The sequence below is a fragment of the Heloderma suspectum genome, chromosome 5 (assembly GCF_057233095.1).
Source record: "Heloderma suspectum isolate Gila_16-S chromosome 5, 16-S_ref, whole genome shotgun sequence".
Lineage (NCBI taxonomy): Eukaryota > Metazoa > Chordata > Lepidosauria > Squamata > Helodermatidae > Heloderma > Heloderma suspectum.
Genome location: NC_139462.1, coordinates 102,443,817 through 102,460,136, shown reverse-complemented (window position 1 = coordinate 102,460,136; position 16,320 = coordinate 102,443,817). Strand labels below are relative to the sequence as shown.

Sequence of the window (16,320 nt, the reverse complement as noted above, 5' to 3'; positions counted from 1 at the left end):
TACTGAAGCCCAGAGTACTTAAGCTTAGCCCAGTTTTCTTCGGGGGGGGGGGGCGGGGACACTGGACATTTTATATCCCAATACATTGCATGCTTTGGGAGACATAAAGACACTCCCAATGGCAACATAAATAGATTCTGGGGATACTTTGCACCTGGTGTTTTTGTTTCCAGAATGAAAAGTGGTAAAGAGCTAAAATTTGGGGGTATTACGCAAGTGTCAGTAAACAACAAGGGAGTGGGAAGACTGTTGTAGGTCTACTGTGTAAATTCTACAATGTAAAGTTCATCTGGGGCACCTCTGTACTCCTGCCTTGTTGGAAAAAGGTAGTGCAGTCCTATGCACATTTACTCAGAAGTAATCTGTATCCCACAGTGGCTTGGTGATTAAGATGCTGAATTGCAGACTGGAAGGTCAGCAGGACAGCAGTTTGAGACCCAAGTGCTGCATGACGGAGTGAGCTCCTGCCTTCAGTCCCAGTTTCTGCCAACCTAGCAGTTCGAAAGCAAGAAATTGCAAGTAGATAAATAGGTACTGCCTCGGCGGGAAAGGTAACAGCATTCCGTGCACCTCGGTGTTCAGTCATGCCAGCCACATGACTACGGAAGTGTCTTCGGACAACGTTGGCTCTTGGGCTTAGAAATGGAGATGAGCACCACACCCTAGAATTAGACATGACTGGTTGGGGACACCTTTACCTTTTAATCTGTATCCCATGCACACTTACATGGGCACTGGCACTTGCAAGTAAACATGGATAGGGTGGTACAATCACTTGTACAGGTATACTGTTTGTAGGAAAGCAGTGGCTTGTACCCACCACTGCCACCGCATCAGTTAGAGGCCAGTACTGCTATCCAGCCTTTGAAGAAGCAGGGTAGTAAGGAATGATGGACTTAACTAGGGATGTGAATGGTTATGTACAGAGAGTTATATATGCAGTAGAGTCATAAAGCTTTCCCCTTTCCTGTACAGTGGCATCAGACCTTGCCCTGTGTCATTATCTTCATGCAACATGCAAATGTAATGGTGAGGGGTATGCTTACTTCAGGGGAGTACTACTTTGGTGCAGGAGGAAAAGCCAGTTTACTAAGATAAGGCAGGAGATGTTCAGTGTACTGAGCAGAAAGTAGGCATTGTTGAAAGAAAAATGAAAGGTGCTCTGTTCCTGGGCCTTGGTAAGATCAGGCTCTTGCAGTAGTCCAGGCAGGGATCTGCAAATGTTGGCTTGGCCAAAGTTAGCCATTATTTGTGGTCACCACCAATCCCTTCCCTACATCCTCTGGCATGCAGAGGGCCTGAGAGAGAAGCAGAGTCTTATTTGTGTGGCATATGGAGATGGAAAGAAATGGGGAGAGTCTCCTATGCACACTATGCTCTGAAGGGAATCCTGCATTTTCTTACCCGCTTGAAAAATAAAGTGGAAATGAGATCTGCAGGATAAGTAGAGATCAGTATGGGGCTGGGTAATCAGCTTACCAAAGGGCAGAGTCACACACCTGGTAAGCAGACTTGTAGGTACCATGTTCAGGGGAACAGATGGATAGGGACAAGGTTACAGAGTCCATGGGCAGGAACAAAAGTCAAAATCAAGAGTTTGTGGCAGAGCCAAGGGGATGCAATCCGAATTGGCATTTCCAATATTGAAATGTTTTACTACTTTAATTAACAATGCAAAACATACAGGGCTTCCACCACAGAGGTGCAAGGCTTTCAGTTTATTTCTTCCCCCACCATATGTGCATGTGTGCACCCCGCCCCCCCATGGGTACAACCAGTTGAAGAACCCACAAGTAGGCATATGTAGGAAGTAATGGGCAGTAGTTGCCATTAAATAACTTCCCTTAGGATGGGGCTAATTTGGCTGGAAAAAAGCAACAGACCCTGAAAATTATAAAGGAGAAAATGGAAGCTAGTTGGATTCCCCAGGAAAGGAACGTTCTTTCCAGAGGTTTTTGGTAGTTGGATACATCTGCATCTAATCTTCAGCTAACTGCCTGAATTGTACAGCAAGTAAGGAAGTAGTGCTTTCTGCCCCCACTACCAGTTTGAGCCTCAGATGCCCAACCAATATCAACAAAAAAATGCTTGAAATAGTGGAGCATTGATGTAAGGAGCTATAAGAATGCTCACGTGGGTATGCAGATAAGCACCCATCTACTCACTAAAACAAAAAACAATTACCAAACTGCTCTGAGCAGGGATGAGAAAATAATTGTGTTATTCATCTTGGGGATTATTCAGTATGCATCCACCGTAGTCAAGCTAATATGCATTCCTACACATGTACTGCAACAATAGTGGACACACATCTGAGAACTTGGTTTTGGCTTTTCCATGATACAATCTGAAGTGTGAAAGCCAGCAAAGCCAGTTTGATCAGAGACCATTGTGGATCACAAGAAAGTAATCCAATCTGTAGGCAATGGCACTTCTACAGTGCTGCCTTCAAGTCCCTAAATTGTTAGTATCTATGCAAACAATGGGATCTATCAAAAACCATGCCAGTGCAGTTACTAAGTAAATATGCTGGCATTGCCACCATAGGCATGATGTCATAGGAAGATACTATATGTTTTTGTTTTACTGGGGTATCAGCTTAAGTGCAACTATACAATTTCAAGCCCATTGAATGCAGTTTATATCTGATTAAACAGGGTTGCACTGTAAGGGACTTCTAATAAGGACTGTGGTAAACACATTCAATCTCACTGAAGTCACTATGCAAAACTAATAAAATGTCAATTGCCTGGACTAAAAAAAAAGCCAATACTTGCTCATATAAATGGGGTGGTCAGGGGAGGAGAGCTAGAAAACAAAAGCTTAAAGAGTGTTGGTAAGACAGATGGATTCCCTCAAACCTAAAAACTTATCAACACGTATAAAATCCAGACAGTCATAGAGGGTTACTAATGGTTATTGTTTATTTAGGTCAATAAAAAGTGCATAGTACAAGCCCTTTATCCCCAACCAAATCTTAGTAAAAGATTTAACAGAAAGTCCCAAATGGAACAGATATGATTTGTTTGTCATGATTCATATGATTTAAGCCACCAATTTACACTAAAAACCACTCCATTATTATTCATCTCTTGTATCATTAGAAACTAAGGCAAAGTGATCTGCTGATACTCTATGTGAACCTTCATTTTGGCACCTAAGTGTCAAACAAGATGTGATGTAGATCAGTGTTCAGGATCTCGCATGCTTTTAAAACTGTTTAGTAAGAGCCGTAGGATAGGATTTGATATGGGTTGCAGTGCTAGACGGACAGCATTTTAACCCATGGTACTTTCACAAAACCATCCTCTGAAGCTATTTAGCAGATGGAGGTGATTTTAATTAGGAAAACAGCATGGGAGAAGGTTAACTTTATTCTCTCTCAGTGTTACAGCTCTAATCCAATCCCACCTATAGCTACTATTTTTTAAACAATTGTTTAACGTGTGAAATCCTGATTATGAAACTTCCACATCATGTCTAATTTGTTCATTTAAAGCAGGAAAAAGTATGTTATAAACAAAAGCATAAACTGTAAACTTGCTTTTTTCTTCCTATTAAGTAGATGTAACTTCTGTGTCTTACCAGCTGAGCACTGAACATTTCATACAAATGTATGTATTTATTACACTTATATTCCTCCTTTGCCTCCAAGGAACCCAAGGCGGCATAGATGATCCTCCTCCTCTCCATTTTATCCTCACAACAACCTGTGAGGTAGGTTAGGATGAGAGTCTGTGACTGGCCCAAAGTCACCCAATGAGCTTCATGGCAGTTTGGGGACTTGAGCCCAGGTCTCCTCAGTCCCAAACCAACACTCTAATCACTACACCACACTGGCTTATTTTATATGGCACTCTATCACAAAAAGTTAGCAGGGCAGCTCACACGATAAAACAGATTAAAAATAACAAGTACAATAAAATCTAAAATGCCTGGGAGAAGAGAGGTGTCTTCACCTGGTGTCAAAAACACAAATGTGGGTTCCAGGCAAGCCTTCTTGGAGAGGGCCTTCCATAAGTGGGGTGCCACAACAAAGAAGGCCCTCTGTCTTGTAGCCACCCACCTAACTTCATTGAGTTAATGGACTTTGGGCTTCCAAAGATTACCTAAGGTTTCAGGCAGATCATATTCTAATACCATGGTTCCTATAGGGAGGCCAGTCTTGAGAAGAGGCACTGGTAGTTGCTAAAGGGGTGAAATTCTTCCAGCAACTATTCCCAGACCACTCCATGTGCACATTGTATTGGAGCAGGAGGAAGAATGCAATGTGGGCATCTTACTAGATTATTCCCCTGCCCCCAAAATGCACACTGTTAGTGGACAACCCTGAATTTGAACAGACATTTCACTTTCCAAGCATCCCTATGTCGAAAATCTTAAAACCAGTCGTTCTCAAACTGTTTCAACAACCCATGGGTTCCTTTGAAGCTTCTCAGGGTTTGCTCAATAAGATCAGTAATGGTGGATAAACATGCCTGAAAGGCAGCCTGTCCACCACTACTGATCTTTCCTTGCAATATGCAGAGGTTTTGGATATGCTCTAGAGCAGGGGTGAGGAACCTTAGGTCTGTGGGCCAGATGTGACCCCTGGGGACTCCCCAACTGACCTGCAAACTTCTGCTGGTATTATCTCCATAAGAGGATAGAGGCATTGAACTTTAAATATCCTGCATTTAAACACCCTGTACAGAACTGAGCTGTGCCTTGAATCTAGAATTCTAGTCCATACAAAGTAATGGCAATACCCAGGCCCAGCTTACTCAAATAATGCACCTGAAAGAACATGCCCTAGAAACCGTTTAATGCAGTTTCATGGTAGATGAGTCAATGTGGAACGGGTTCTTTGAAACTCAGAAGTTTGAAAACACCATCTTAGAGCATGCTATGAGTAAGTTTTGGGACTTACTATGAGTAAGTTTTGGGACTGATCTGGCTGCTGCTAGGGCAGCATGAATGTGAACACCACATTCACTAACTGATTTAGGGCACACTCTGATACATGTTTAGATAGAGAAAAGGCCTGCAACTCCCAGCATGCCCCAGCCATCCATGCTGGTTGGGGCATGCTGGAAGTTGCAGGCCTTTTCTCTATCTAAACATGCATAGGATTGCGCCCTGGAGGGAGCAATCCTATCTGCGGTCGCCTCCAAGCCCAGGGGTGACTGCCTATCCAGTGCAGGGCAGGAGGAGTGGTGAAGGGTGGATCTCCTCCTCGCTCCCCCCGCCCTGCAGGACCTCGGAGCATGGGAAGTGGCAGCTGGATGACACATAAGATGTGTCGAACCAGCATTTCCGACCACCTTGCCCTCGGGAACTCCCTGTTTTTGCCATTCCATGCCACTCTTACGAGCATGGAGCACAGGGTTCATCCACGCTGCCTACGAGGTGGCGCGGAAGGGAGGGGGTGGGGGTTGGTTCTCCAGGAACTGACCTATCCTATGGCCGTCTAGCCACTGACTAGCCCTAGGTTGTTCAGCTATATTGCAGGAGGGGTTTTAACTTGTTCCTGGGGGGTTTCCCACTCAGAAATGCAAAATTATGACACCATTGAGAAACTTGTTAGGACATGTTGATTCTACTGTACAAATGTAAGTCACAATAAGCTGGATCCAGAGTTAAGCATGTGTAACAGGGCTGGCTGAAGCTCACTTCCCTGCCTGCTCCGTCTTACCAGACCCTCAAAAATGCTCTGAGTATTGGGAGACCCTGCTGAATGCAGTGGGCTGTGGCATGAGTGGGAGGGGGAACCCCCACTCCAAATCAGACATAGGCGCCTTTCACAAGTGGAGCTATACTCACAGAAGATGCCTTCACTCGATTTTGGAGGGTTCCCATCAGCTCACAGCCTACCACATTCAGCAGGGCTCCTCACCCCTTGGTAAAGCATTTTCAAGGGGCTTGGGGAAATGCCATGGGAAGGAAGGGAGAAAGGAATTCAACTTCTACCAGCCCCATTACACATACTTAACTTTGGATCCAACCCATTGAAACTGGTTTAATTGTCCCATGACAAGTTTCAGCTGGAAAGGGGCTAAGAACATTTTTGTTTGAGATCCTTGTTTTAGAAGCCATGAATACAAATTTAGTATAGAACTGGGAAAAACATATTAAAATAAAACAGGATTGTATAGTTAGGATATTGTATTAAAAGCTATTTTACTGTAGTCTTGTTAAATTGCTATAATCTTGTCGGGATGAAGCTTCATATAGTTTTGGAAACATAAAAGGGTTCTTCATGTTCTCTTTCAAAGTGATCAAAAAATAGGTAATGTTACTTTTCTTTGTATCACTAAGGCTGCAATCTTATGCACACTTACTCAGGAAAATGCCCTAGTGGACATAATAGCACACACAGGATTGTATGTATTAATACATACAAGCAACTTTCCTTTCCAATAATTAAATTGGAAGTCTACACACACACTCAGATAGTCATGCATACGAAATCATCTTATATTCTCCTTGTCAGTCATTCCAAGAATGAAGTTCAGGAGGAACTCTAAGTGAGAATACAAAAGAATGTAAATGGCAAGACTTAAATTGCATTGCTGGCAACCAAAAATTATGCCTCATTGAAGCATCTGTTCAAAGAAGCCGAACTTAAGCATGCTTTCAGCCTTAAAGCCGTTTTACACATTACCGTTACACATACTGAGATGGTAGTATTCTGGGTTGTACCATTTGAGACTGCAGGTCGGATAATCATATTACTGAATTCACCATCGGTGAGGGACTCTCCAAGTGGTAATCTAGTACATCAGGCAGAAAAGTTCAGCAAGGCCCTCTCTAATGCGCTTGTTTGCTAGAAGCAGGAAATGTTTATATAGAAGAACATTCAGAAAAATAAAACCCTCCAGACCCCTGCAATCACAAGTAGTACAGCCAGAATGTTATCACCTAAATGCTGCATGTTTTCTGTAATGAGCAGAGTGGCACTTACACATTCCAGCTGCTGAGAATTCTGTCCAATTTCTTGTATGAGAGGAAAAAGGGTGCAGTTAATAATTAAGAAATCTCAAGGGTGCTCTCACAAGTGAACATTTTTGTCTCATTTTAGGGGGGGACCCTGTGAATATAGGTAATATGTGTAATGCATAGAACAGCATTTTAAAATTCAAATGGCAGCCACTAAAACTGTTCAATATATGCAAATTATATTTTCTATTTTTGTGAACAGATGGGAGTATCTACCAGAAGTATATTGTCTGTTGCTGATTGCCATCCATAGAAATGAGAGCTGGACTTTAGCTCTTGAGCAGGGAAGGGCAACTTGTGGCCCTCCAGATGTTTTGGCTTACAATTCCCATCAGCCCCAGTCAACACAGCTGATGGTGAGGGATGATGGGAGTTGGAGGCCAGAACGTGGAGGGCCATAAGTTGCCCACTCCTGCCCTAGAGGTACAGCCCCTGGCATGCTATTCCTAATAGTATGAAAATGTTAACAAGTGAAAATAAATGATGTTGATTGGAGTGATTTTATCATATAGACAGAAATTTTAGAGAATAAGTGCCTCTTGTGAAAGCACCCTTAGCCTTTCTTGGAAATAAATCGCATTGAGCTTGGCAAGATCTGTTTCTAAGGAAATATGTTTAGGATTCACCCTAATCTTAAAAAATGGTACTGGTCTTAAGGTTCTAGCAGTGGTCACATAACATCATAGCTTACTATGTATCCAAAGCACATATTTGCTGGCACAGCAAGATTGAACCACATCAGCTATCCCTGTGAAAATAATGGCATTATATTAAAGGTTTTGCAGTAAGCACATATGATTAATCTAGTAGCATATATAGAATACACACCATGCTGCTGCCCCACCATTTAAGACTTAGGAAACAAGAGTCCAGGATAGTGCATAAAACCACTGCTGGGATTAGTGGCCACTCATCCCAGTGCCAGCCAAATCCCTCGCTACCCACATCCCCACTGTTATCTCCAATCTGAGATTGGAGATAACAGTGGGGATTCCTCTGGGGTGATTGTCTTCAAGCCCCATCCTCTGGAGGAACCCAATGAGGCTTTGTGGGCTGGATGTGGAATCTCCATGGGTCTGCAGGTCGGAGATTCCATATCCTTGATTTAAGTGAATGGGGAAGCCCTTACAAGCAGGGCGGTTCTGTGTGCACATCAGAGCCCAGCATCCATAGAAAATCACTAGACAAGAGTATCTGTGGATTGTCACATCCTCTCCAGAGAAGCATATATGCTACCTGTCCTTATCATAGTATTTTGATTTTGAAAAACATTGTAAATAGTCCTAGTTTGGAATGTAGCATTTCATTATTCAGGCTTTGTCTTTAGTATCATACTAAATTATTTTGCTTCCTTCCAATAAATATATTTAATTTGGCTTATATTAGACAAGGAAATACTTCTGGACAACACAAAAAAACTAATAAATAGTAGATGAATTTCTGTGCACCAGAAACAATTCTGGTCAGTAGGCATAAAATAACTAAAAAATGGACTGATAAAATACAATTTGGATTATTCTACATGGAAGTCCAGACAATGGGTACAATCCACTGGAAACTTCTGTGTAAGCCCCCAGTAAATGGGGTATACAAAGATCACAGAGATACTGCTGGTGGATTGTCCCCAGTGTTGCAACTTTAACCATATGTAAGAAAAAGACCAATTTGTTTGAAAAAGTCAACAAACTATAAATACAGAGGTTTTAATTTTCTTTCAGATATTACTGCAAGGGGCAATGACCATAACTCCATCAATCATCACCAAAATGTCCATCACCTCCCACCACATTTGTAAATTTATTCAAATGTAATGTACTAGAAACGATCACAGAAAAAGCAAAAGGGATCTTAAATGTACAGAACAGCGTTGTACAGGGACTCGGAGTATTCCAATCACTTTCGTTCTTTCAGTCGTTCAAAGTAACAGTGGTTGAGCTTTTCTAGTATGCGCTAGTCCACAGGCGGAGCTGGTGGTTCTTGTCCCTGTGTGTTGAGAATACAATGAATTAGAACAGCAGGAAGACATGTGTACAAAAGAGAAGCAGCTGTCTCTTTAAAGACCCTCCTTCATCTAGTAACACCAGGGACAGGCTGCACTCTAACCAGGTGAGCTATCTAGTACTGGGGTCATTTAGGCCCCAGAGCTGTCTTCAGGCCTGGCAGGGAATAGGCATGCCCAATATCAGTCCCTTTTATAGACATTAAGAGGCTTCCAGATTGGCCAAGACAATTATATCAGGAACCCAGGCATCTGCCATTGCCTAGTCAATGGGGCAGATCATCCTGTCTGCTGCTGAGCAGGGACTCAGCCCCAACATACACCAGATCTAACACCACGTAAAATCACCCAGTGTCCTAGCCTGGACCTGACACTAGATTCAACATGGTATCTTCAATAGTCTCAAAAGACAATTCATACAGACCTCGTTCTGTTCCCTTTCTTCCTCCTAAAACCCATGTACAAGGATGACCAATCTTCCCCATAAGCACTAGAGGCATAATCAAGTTTGGCAGATGGCTCAAAACATGTTAATGAATATTATGTGCAAGAGGTCTGTGAAGTGCTGGCACATTACGCAGGATGAAGGGGGAGGGCATCTGCGTGTAACAACATTATGGATTTCCACTGGCTGCCACATTGATTTCTGCTGAAACTACTAGGACTTGCTTAAAAGTACTTTCATTTACAGATATGCTAGATTTTAACGCGAGTGGTTTTTGTAGACAGGGATGCAGTACTAGAATGGATCAGAAAACGTATTATTTTTGACCCAATGTAGTACAATCTGTAAAAAGCTACATCAGAGTGTGTTGATTACATCTGTGAGCCTCCTGTCTTTTGAGGAACTCAGGTTTTTATATTATGAACTTCTTCCTTGTTCTCTGTTACCCAGGCCAAGTTAGATCAAAGCACCAGAAAACACACTCACATTATGTGGGCTGGATGGCTTTTCAGCTGTAATTGATCTCCTTAAGTTGGCAGGTCTCACCAAGTACAAGACAAGTGCCAGAAGCAGCCAGCCCATCATTATCACTGTAACACTGATGCCATTGTCAGCAGATGTATTTGGTCCTGGCACTAGAAAGAAATGAGAAACTGAGCTAAATGGAGTACAGAATCCAAGTCACCTCCCATCAATCTGGATTAATATATTTAAATAAATACATACATACATACATACAGGAACCTGCTGGGGATTTGGCAGCATTGTGGGTCTGGCTAAGGAAGAATCCCTGGTTGAATTGGGCACAGAGGTTTAGCTCTGTCAGGAGGAGGAGGAGGAAATGGTGTATAAACTATTCCCCCTTTGAGGTTGGAGAGGAGACTACTCTGCAAACAAAAGCATTCAGAAGCACAACATGGGTTAGATCCAAACTTAGTCATATGTAGAGTAAACCCACTGAAATCAATGGGACTTAAGTCCTATTTATTTCAATGGTTCTACTCAAAGTATGACTACATTTCGATCCAACCCAATAAAACTAGCAAGACTTCAAAAAGCTCTTGAAATATAAAATGCTATTATGAAAATGAAGTAAAAGTTACAAATAACAATGCATTTGTACAATTGACTTTGGATACACTTCACCAAATATGCCACAGAACAAATTAGATGATTGTGCAACTTGAACAACGTATGGTAGGCTGAAGATGGACAACAGCTTTATTCCAGACAGTTGAAATAAGTGTAACTGCTCATGATGTGTATGTTTATCCTACTATTGCCTCTGGTAAACAGGTTTTGCTATCTCTCATAAATCTGCAAACCTATTTGAAAAGAAGTGACAACGGGACCAAAGAAAACCACGTTTGCACCATAGGAACATGTCTCTTGAAAACCACTTTCCATCTCTTAAAAACTATTGCCTGTCTCCAGTTTAATTGTGCAGAGACAGAGCAGCAAAAGAAAGGTAAGTTTGGATGCCTTCTTGTGTCAGACAAAACCAGACAAAATATAATAGCTGAAAACGCTGGCATGAGGAAACTTTTGTTTGATTAAATTTATTTATTTAAACTTGGTCAACATTTTAGCCCACTCCTCCTTTAAGGAGCAACTTGCGTATGGTTTACAGGCAGATTATAGCTTCAGCACCATATTCCTTCAGATCATACATTGGTTTGTGAAGGAGATCGATGGAGGGCAAAGTCTGTTTATTTTTAGTCTGAGACAACATGAACCATTAAGAAACCTTATTTGGGATAAGGAGAAGGGACCCTGCTGAACTCGGCAATTAGCTCTACTTTCACTATGGTTCTATGAGATAGGCCTCTTCCTCCAGTTTGTACCCCTGTTCATGGCTTTCTCCAAATCTTTCCCTGACCTACTCTAACCCCATATAGGATGTTATTTAAACAGGCTACAGAAAATGTTCTTCATAGCACTAGTTTTTAAGAACATAAGAAGACCCCTGCTGGATCAGACCAAGGTTACATCTAGTTCAACATTCTGTTCACACAGTGGCCAACCAGCTGTTGACCAGGAACCTACAAGCAGGACATGACTGCAACAGCACCTTCCCACCCATGTTCCCCAGCAACTGGTGTACACAGGCATACGGCCTCTAATACTGGAGGTAGCACTATTTTGCTATTTAATCCTAAACATTTCTGAGAAGAGGCCTTCAAAATTAACCCCTCCCAGCTGAAGTCAAACAGGACTATTTCCTAATTCCCCACTATGGGTGCTCCTTTGAGGCATTAACACAGTATAACCTTTGGTATCATACCAAATGCAGTTCCACACACAGAGGGCTTTCTGTTGCTTTTCTCCTGGGCCCTCAAGTGGGTATGCGTGGAGCAGGATTTAATCCTGACTCACACCCTTTCTTGGCAGTTCTTGTGGGTTTGGTGCAGCAGTCATAGCCCGACTCTTGATGAAGGAGGTTTGGCTGCCTGGCTGGCAAGAGAATAGCAGCAGCTCCACTCCTCCAGGTCACTGTCCAAACACAGCTCTGTATGAGTCACTGTACTGACTGTTAACTTGAGCTTAAGAAACAGACGACTATTTCTTAAATGCCGTCTGCTTCACTTCCACTTCATCTTGAATTACTTTTAAAATGATCACACGTGCCCTCCAGATGTGTTGGACTGGAACTCCATGGTCATACTGGCTGGGAATGATAGGAGTTGTAGTCCTACACATCCAGAGGACACCAGTCTGGGGAAGGCTGGTCTATGGCATCATCCTACAACATCCCATCAGACTGACACTCTCAGCTTTCTCTCTTCCATATTTTTCTTCTCCCTGCATCCAACTGCCCATTTAGAAGAGGGATTTGAAAGAAGAGAGAGATGGCATCACACAAGTGTTCTAGCGGGCATTTCCAAGCTTAAGGTGCAACAAGACAGAAAGAGCAGGATCATTTGAGGGTTCAGGAGACCGTTGGACAGCTGAAGGTCATGGAGCTGGAAGAGCAAAGGTCATGGGCAGGAATGTATCAGGAAATAAGAGCAGAGAGATAAAGCTGGACAAGGAAATGGAGGGCTTTGAAGATCACGAGATATTACTGAATCTGGGAGTAGACAGGAATCCAGTGGAGAATTTTAAGGAGGTGTGTCACACATTACAGAGTTATGAAAGGGGCGGACAGCTTTGGCAGCAGAGTGCTGGACAGAGGTGAAGGGAGGCAATGATAAAGCAGTGAGGAGAAGGTTTCTGTAGTTAAGGCGAGAGATGACCAGGGTGTGAACCAGAGTTTTTGCCAAGAGGACAGACAGAAAGGAAAGGCCGTGTTCTTGTAACGTTGCGAAGGGAGAAGCAAACATGGCTTGGCGATGGACAGAATATGGTGAATAAAGAGAGGAATCAAAGTGCACTTCCAAAATGTTAGCTCCTAATGCTAACACTCAAAAGGCACTGTGCAGCTATGGCCTTTTTTTCTTAACTTTTTTTTTCTCCTAGCAAGAAAAAAGACTCAAGAAGCAGTGGGAAAACACAGGAGGACTACATATGGAGGACAACATCATCTGGACCCCCTGTAAAATTCTGTGAAGAACAGCTGCAGAGTAAAATTCTCATCTGGAAACTCTGAAAGAAGCAGCCAGGGCTTTGTGCCTGTTCAAGAAGGTGGAGAGTAACGTTTTCTGCAGGCACCTGAGTGCAATGCCTCCTTGTTCGCTCCAGCTCAGAGGTGTTGAACCTCTTTCAGCCTGAGTGCCAGATTTAATTTCAGATATGCTCTCATGTGCCACATTCCAGTGGTGGGCAGGGCCAAAGGCAAAAGGGGTGGAGCCAAAACACCAGCCTATTTTTGCTTAAAGCTCTTGCTAAGCCTCAGGGAAGCCTTTTAGGATGGGGGGATGGGGGGATGAGGTGAAAATGTGCAAAAGCCAGGAAACCACCACGGTTATATTTTATGGTCAATTTACAAACACTTCTGCAATCATTCTCACACTGCGGGCTGGAGCACATTAGTGTGACTTGACAAAAGCACTAGTGTGCCAAGAAAAAAATAATTAAAGGCTATCATGAGCAGTCTCCTTCTACTTAGGCTCTGGGAGACAGAGAGAGAGAGAGAGATTTGATCGAGCCAATCATAGCTGATTGAGACACACAACAGAATTACCTCTCTTCAGAGAAAACCAGCTGCTGGATCTCTGTGCATGCCCCTGCTCTGTCAATGCCTTCTTCCAAACTTTATGGGTACACAGGTGAGAAGAGCCTCCAATTCTACTTTAAATATAGCATTCCTTGGGAATTAGAAGTCTGAGCACCATTGCTGCATGATTACCTCAAACTAAATTAGTGGATTTCAAATTTTTCTAGTACTGTAGCTTCAGGTTGTCTGGATGCAAAACAAACAAAGAAACAAACCCCAAATCCTTTAAACTTTCTCAAAAGGACTGAATGTGCAAAACTCCCCTTCGTGCCAGGGTTTTCACGACTGATTCATTTGTTCGTAGTAACAGAACAACAAACATCACTCTGACTTCAGCTAAGCCACAGCCCTCCTGCTTCCTAAAAACCAAGCCCCACCCCAAATCCCAGCCATTACTGGTGTAATCCTTAACCAAAAGTGTTTGTTTATGCAACAGTTGGACTTCAGACAGGAAACAAGAATCAGAGGAATGAAGAGCTGGAAGCAGAGAGTAGTTTGGGAGAAAAACCCTGTGGCCAGATGGGGTGAGGAAAAAAGCAATTCCTAGCCAACTCTTCCTAATCCCCTGGGCTCAAACCTAGGAAAGATCATCTTATTCTGTCATACACTTGGCCTTTTGTGCTGACATTTTTTGCTCCCTGGAATTTTTAAACTGCTGTCCCTGTCTTCTTTAAACCCTCACACTGCATTTATTCTTTACAGTATCGGGGGGGGGGGGGCTTTAAAGTCCTAGCTGGAAATAAGTGAAATACTGATTCAAAATGACTCCCATTTAACTGTTTTCTTTTAAAAAGTGATTTTATTGGTATCACAGTCCACAAACATAGTGTACTACAAAATCTACTGGGGTAGTTTGGACTACACAATGACCCACTTTGCACAGTTAACAAACCGCAGGTTGTTGAGAGGACGAGCGGGAGCGTGTGTGCACACTAGTTCCCACGAGCCCGCCTGCTCTCATTCTGATAAACAAACCAGAGACACTTCATCCCTGGGTCGTTGACCTTATGTCTGGATGTGGAACTCTGGGTTGTTTTGGGATGGACAACCCAGAGTTTGCACCCATGGTTGAACCCTGAGCTGTTGACAATGTGTAAACCGGGTTAATGTTAACTTAAATTCCTCACTGGGCTATCAGGAAGCCCTGGAGGAGAAAACAGAAGAGATGGACAGATAAAATTTTGGGTCATCATGCTTCTTCTGTAATTCTTCCATGCTTCTCCCCGCATCTCCCATCTTTTCTCTTAATGCAGAAAATCCTTTAATAGGGGAAAAGCAAAATAAAAGCACAATCTTTTTGCAGGTGTGGTTAGGAAAATGCACAATTGACACACAGTGGGAGGCGTTTTCCCTGGGGAAGGTGGATGATGTTTTGGGGATGCCCATCCTTTCTCTATCACTCGATTTGCGTTGCCAGTTGCAGAGTCATTTCATGTCCTGCACGGCAACTTCTCTAAAGAGGTTTATCTTCCTGTACTGTGTTTTGTCTCCTCTTGATTTTTGCCTTCTAAATATTTTTGTAACAAAAAAAGTAAATGAAAGCAATGTGTGTTCTCTTAAGCAGTTCCCACTTCTATTTCTCTCTGTATGGCTCCCAACAACCCTTTAATTGATAGTTTCCTGAACTATCTCTCCTGGAATGAAAACTGTTCTACCCCCTACCCCCAAACCATAATTAGCTCATTAATTAGGGGATTCTACTGTGCAATTTAATTTTTTAATCGATTGAGTTAAATTCTGCACAATTCTGATCTAATGAAATAAAAGTCTTGGGGGAATTAAAAATGGGGCTGCTTTGTGATATGAGTCTGGGGGAGGGGTGCTGAGAATTTCAGCTAAAACAGGAGTTGCAGAGCCAACTAACAAGTAGGAAAAATCAAAGCAGAAATTTTTCTGTCTGCTTGGTGAGCTGACTAGGTAGGATTATGAAATTGACTAGATTGGTTTGTCAGATAAGATAGTTTGTGAAACTGACTAGAGATCCAGCATTCTCAGAAAATCAAAGCGCCTTCAGCCCAGTTTTAACATTTTTACCTGGAGGTAACTTTAAGTGCAGTCATCTAGCCCTGCGCTGCAGGAACATTTTAAAAATGTTAAAAAAGAAATTTGGAATAGCGGAATTCTTTTATGATGGATCGCACATAATTTCAAAAAATAGATGCATTTGTGTATTCTTATTGGAGGTCACTAGTGGCAGCAAAAGATGCAAGTAATCTCCTGTCAGGGTTTTGAGCAAGCAGGCAGCCTCCTGCAGAGCTCCTCTTCAGACCATCAGGGAATGAAGCAGCATAGACAAGGACATTGTCTGGCTTCAAATTTTTGCTCTTGCAGAGTGCCTTGCTACATTGCAGCATGGGGTAGGGGGGAGGAGATTCCCCTGAACGTGCATTTAAAGGTGAAAGTGATGGGACTTACAGCTTGCCATAAAATATGTTTACTCAGAAGTAAGGCTGCTTCAAAATGTCAGAAGGAACGTGTGGCGACCATGGGAAGTAGGAAAAGGGGAGGAAAAAACACTGTCCATTTGGCTATGTCCTGTCCACAGTGTGGACAGAATATAGTGAGATAGATACACACACACACACACACACACACACACACCCTGCACTAGGCCCCCTGAAATGTGGATGGTGAATTGCAATTCCGCTTGTAGCTTCCAGCAGAAAAGCAATGACTTTGTAGTGCTAGGAGCTTTCTGTCTGGAAGCACCCCTGGGCTCATTCATTGATTGATTTTTAAATT

General features: G+C 42.7%; 1 protein-coding gene and 1 long non-coding RNA gene across 4 annotated transcripts in view; one reads left to right on the top strand and one right to left on the bottom strand.

Annotated features, from left to right (window-relative positions):
- Window positions 1-2,906: 2,906 nt before the first annotated feature.
- SMIM14 (small integral membrane protein 14) overlaps window positions 2,907-16,320 on the bottom strand; it is a 34,969-nt gene continuing 21,555 nt past the window's right edge. Inside the window, exons 4-6 of one of the 3 annotated variants that reach the window (XR_014792175.1) lie at window positions 9,909-10,057; window positions 7,626-8,961; window positions 2,907-4,478 (exon numbers count right to left, since the gene is read on the bottom strand). Coding sequence is in view for 2 of the 3 variants with exons in the window: in XM_084856905.1 (XP_084713031.1) it covers window positions 8,929-8,961; window positions 9,909-10,057 (182 nt within the window). In the remaining variant the exon portion in view is untranslated. Of the gene's footprint in view, window positions 4,479-6,052; window positions 8,962-9,908; window positions 10,058-16,320 lie in introns of those variants that run through there. The other 2 variants (XM_084856905.1, XM_084856907.1) reach the window with 2 other exon arrangements.
- Window positions 10,719-15,348, top strand: LOC146344219 (uncharacterized). Its single transcript, XR_014792176.1, has 2 exons — window positions 10,719-10,890; window positions 12,882-15,348. It is a non-coding gene; the product is annotated as an uncharacterized LOC146344219 (long non-coding RNA).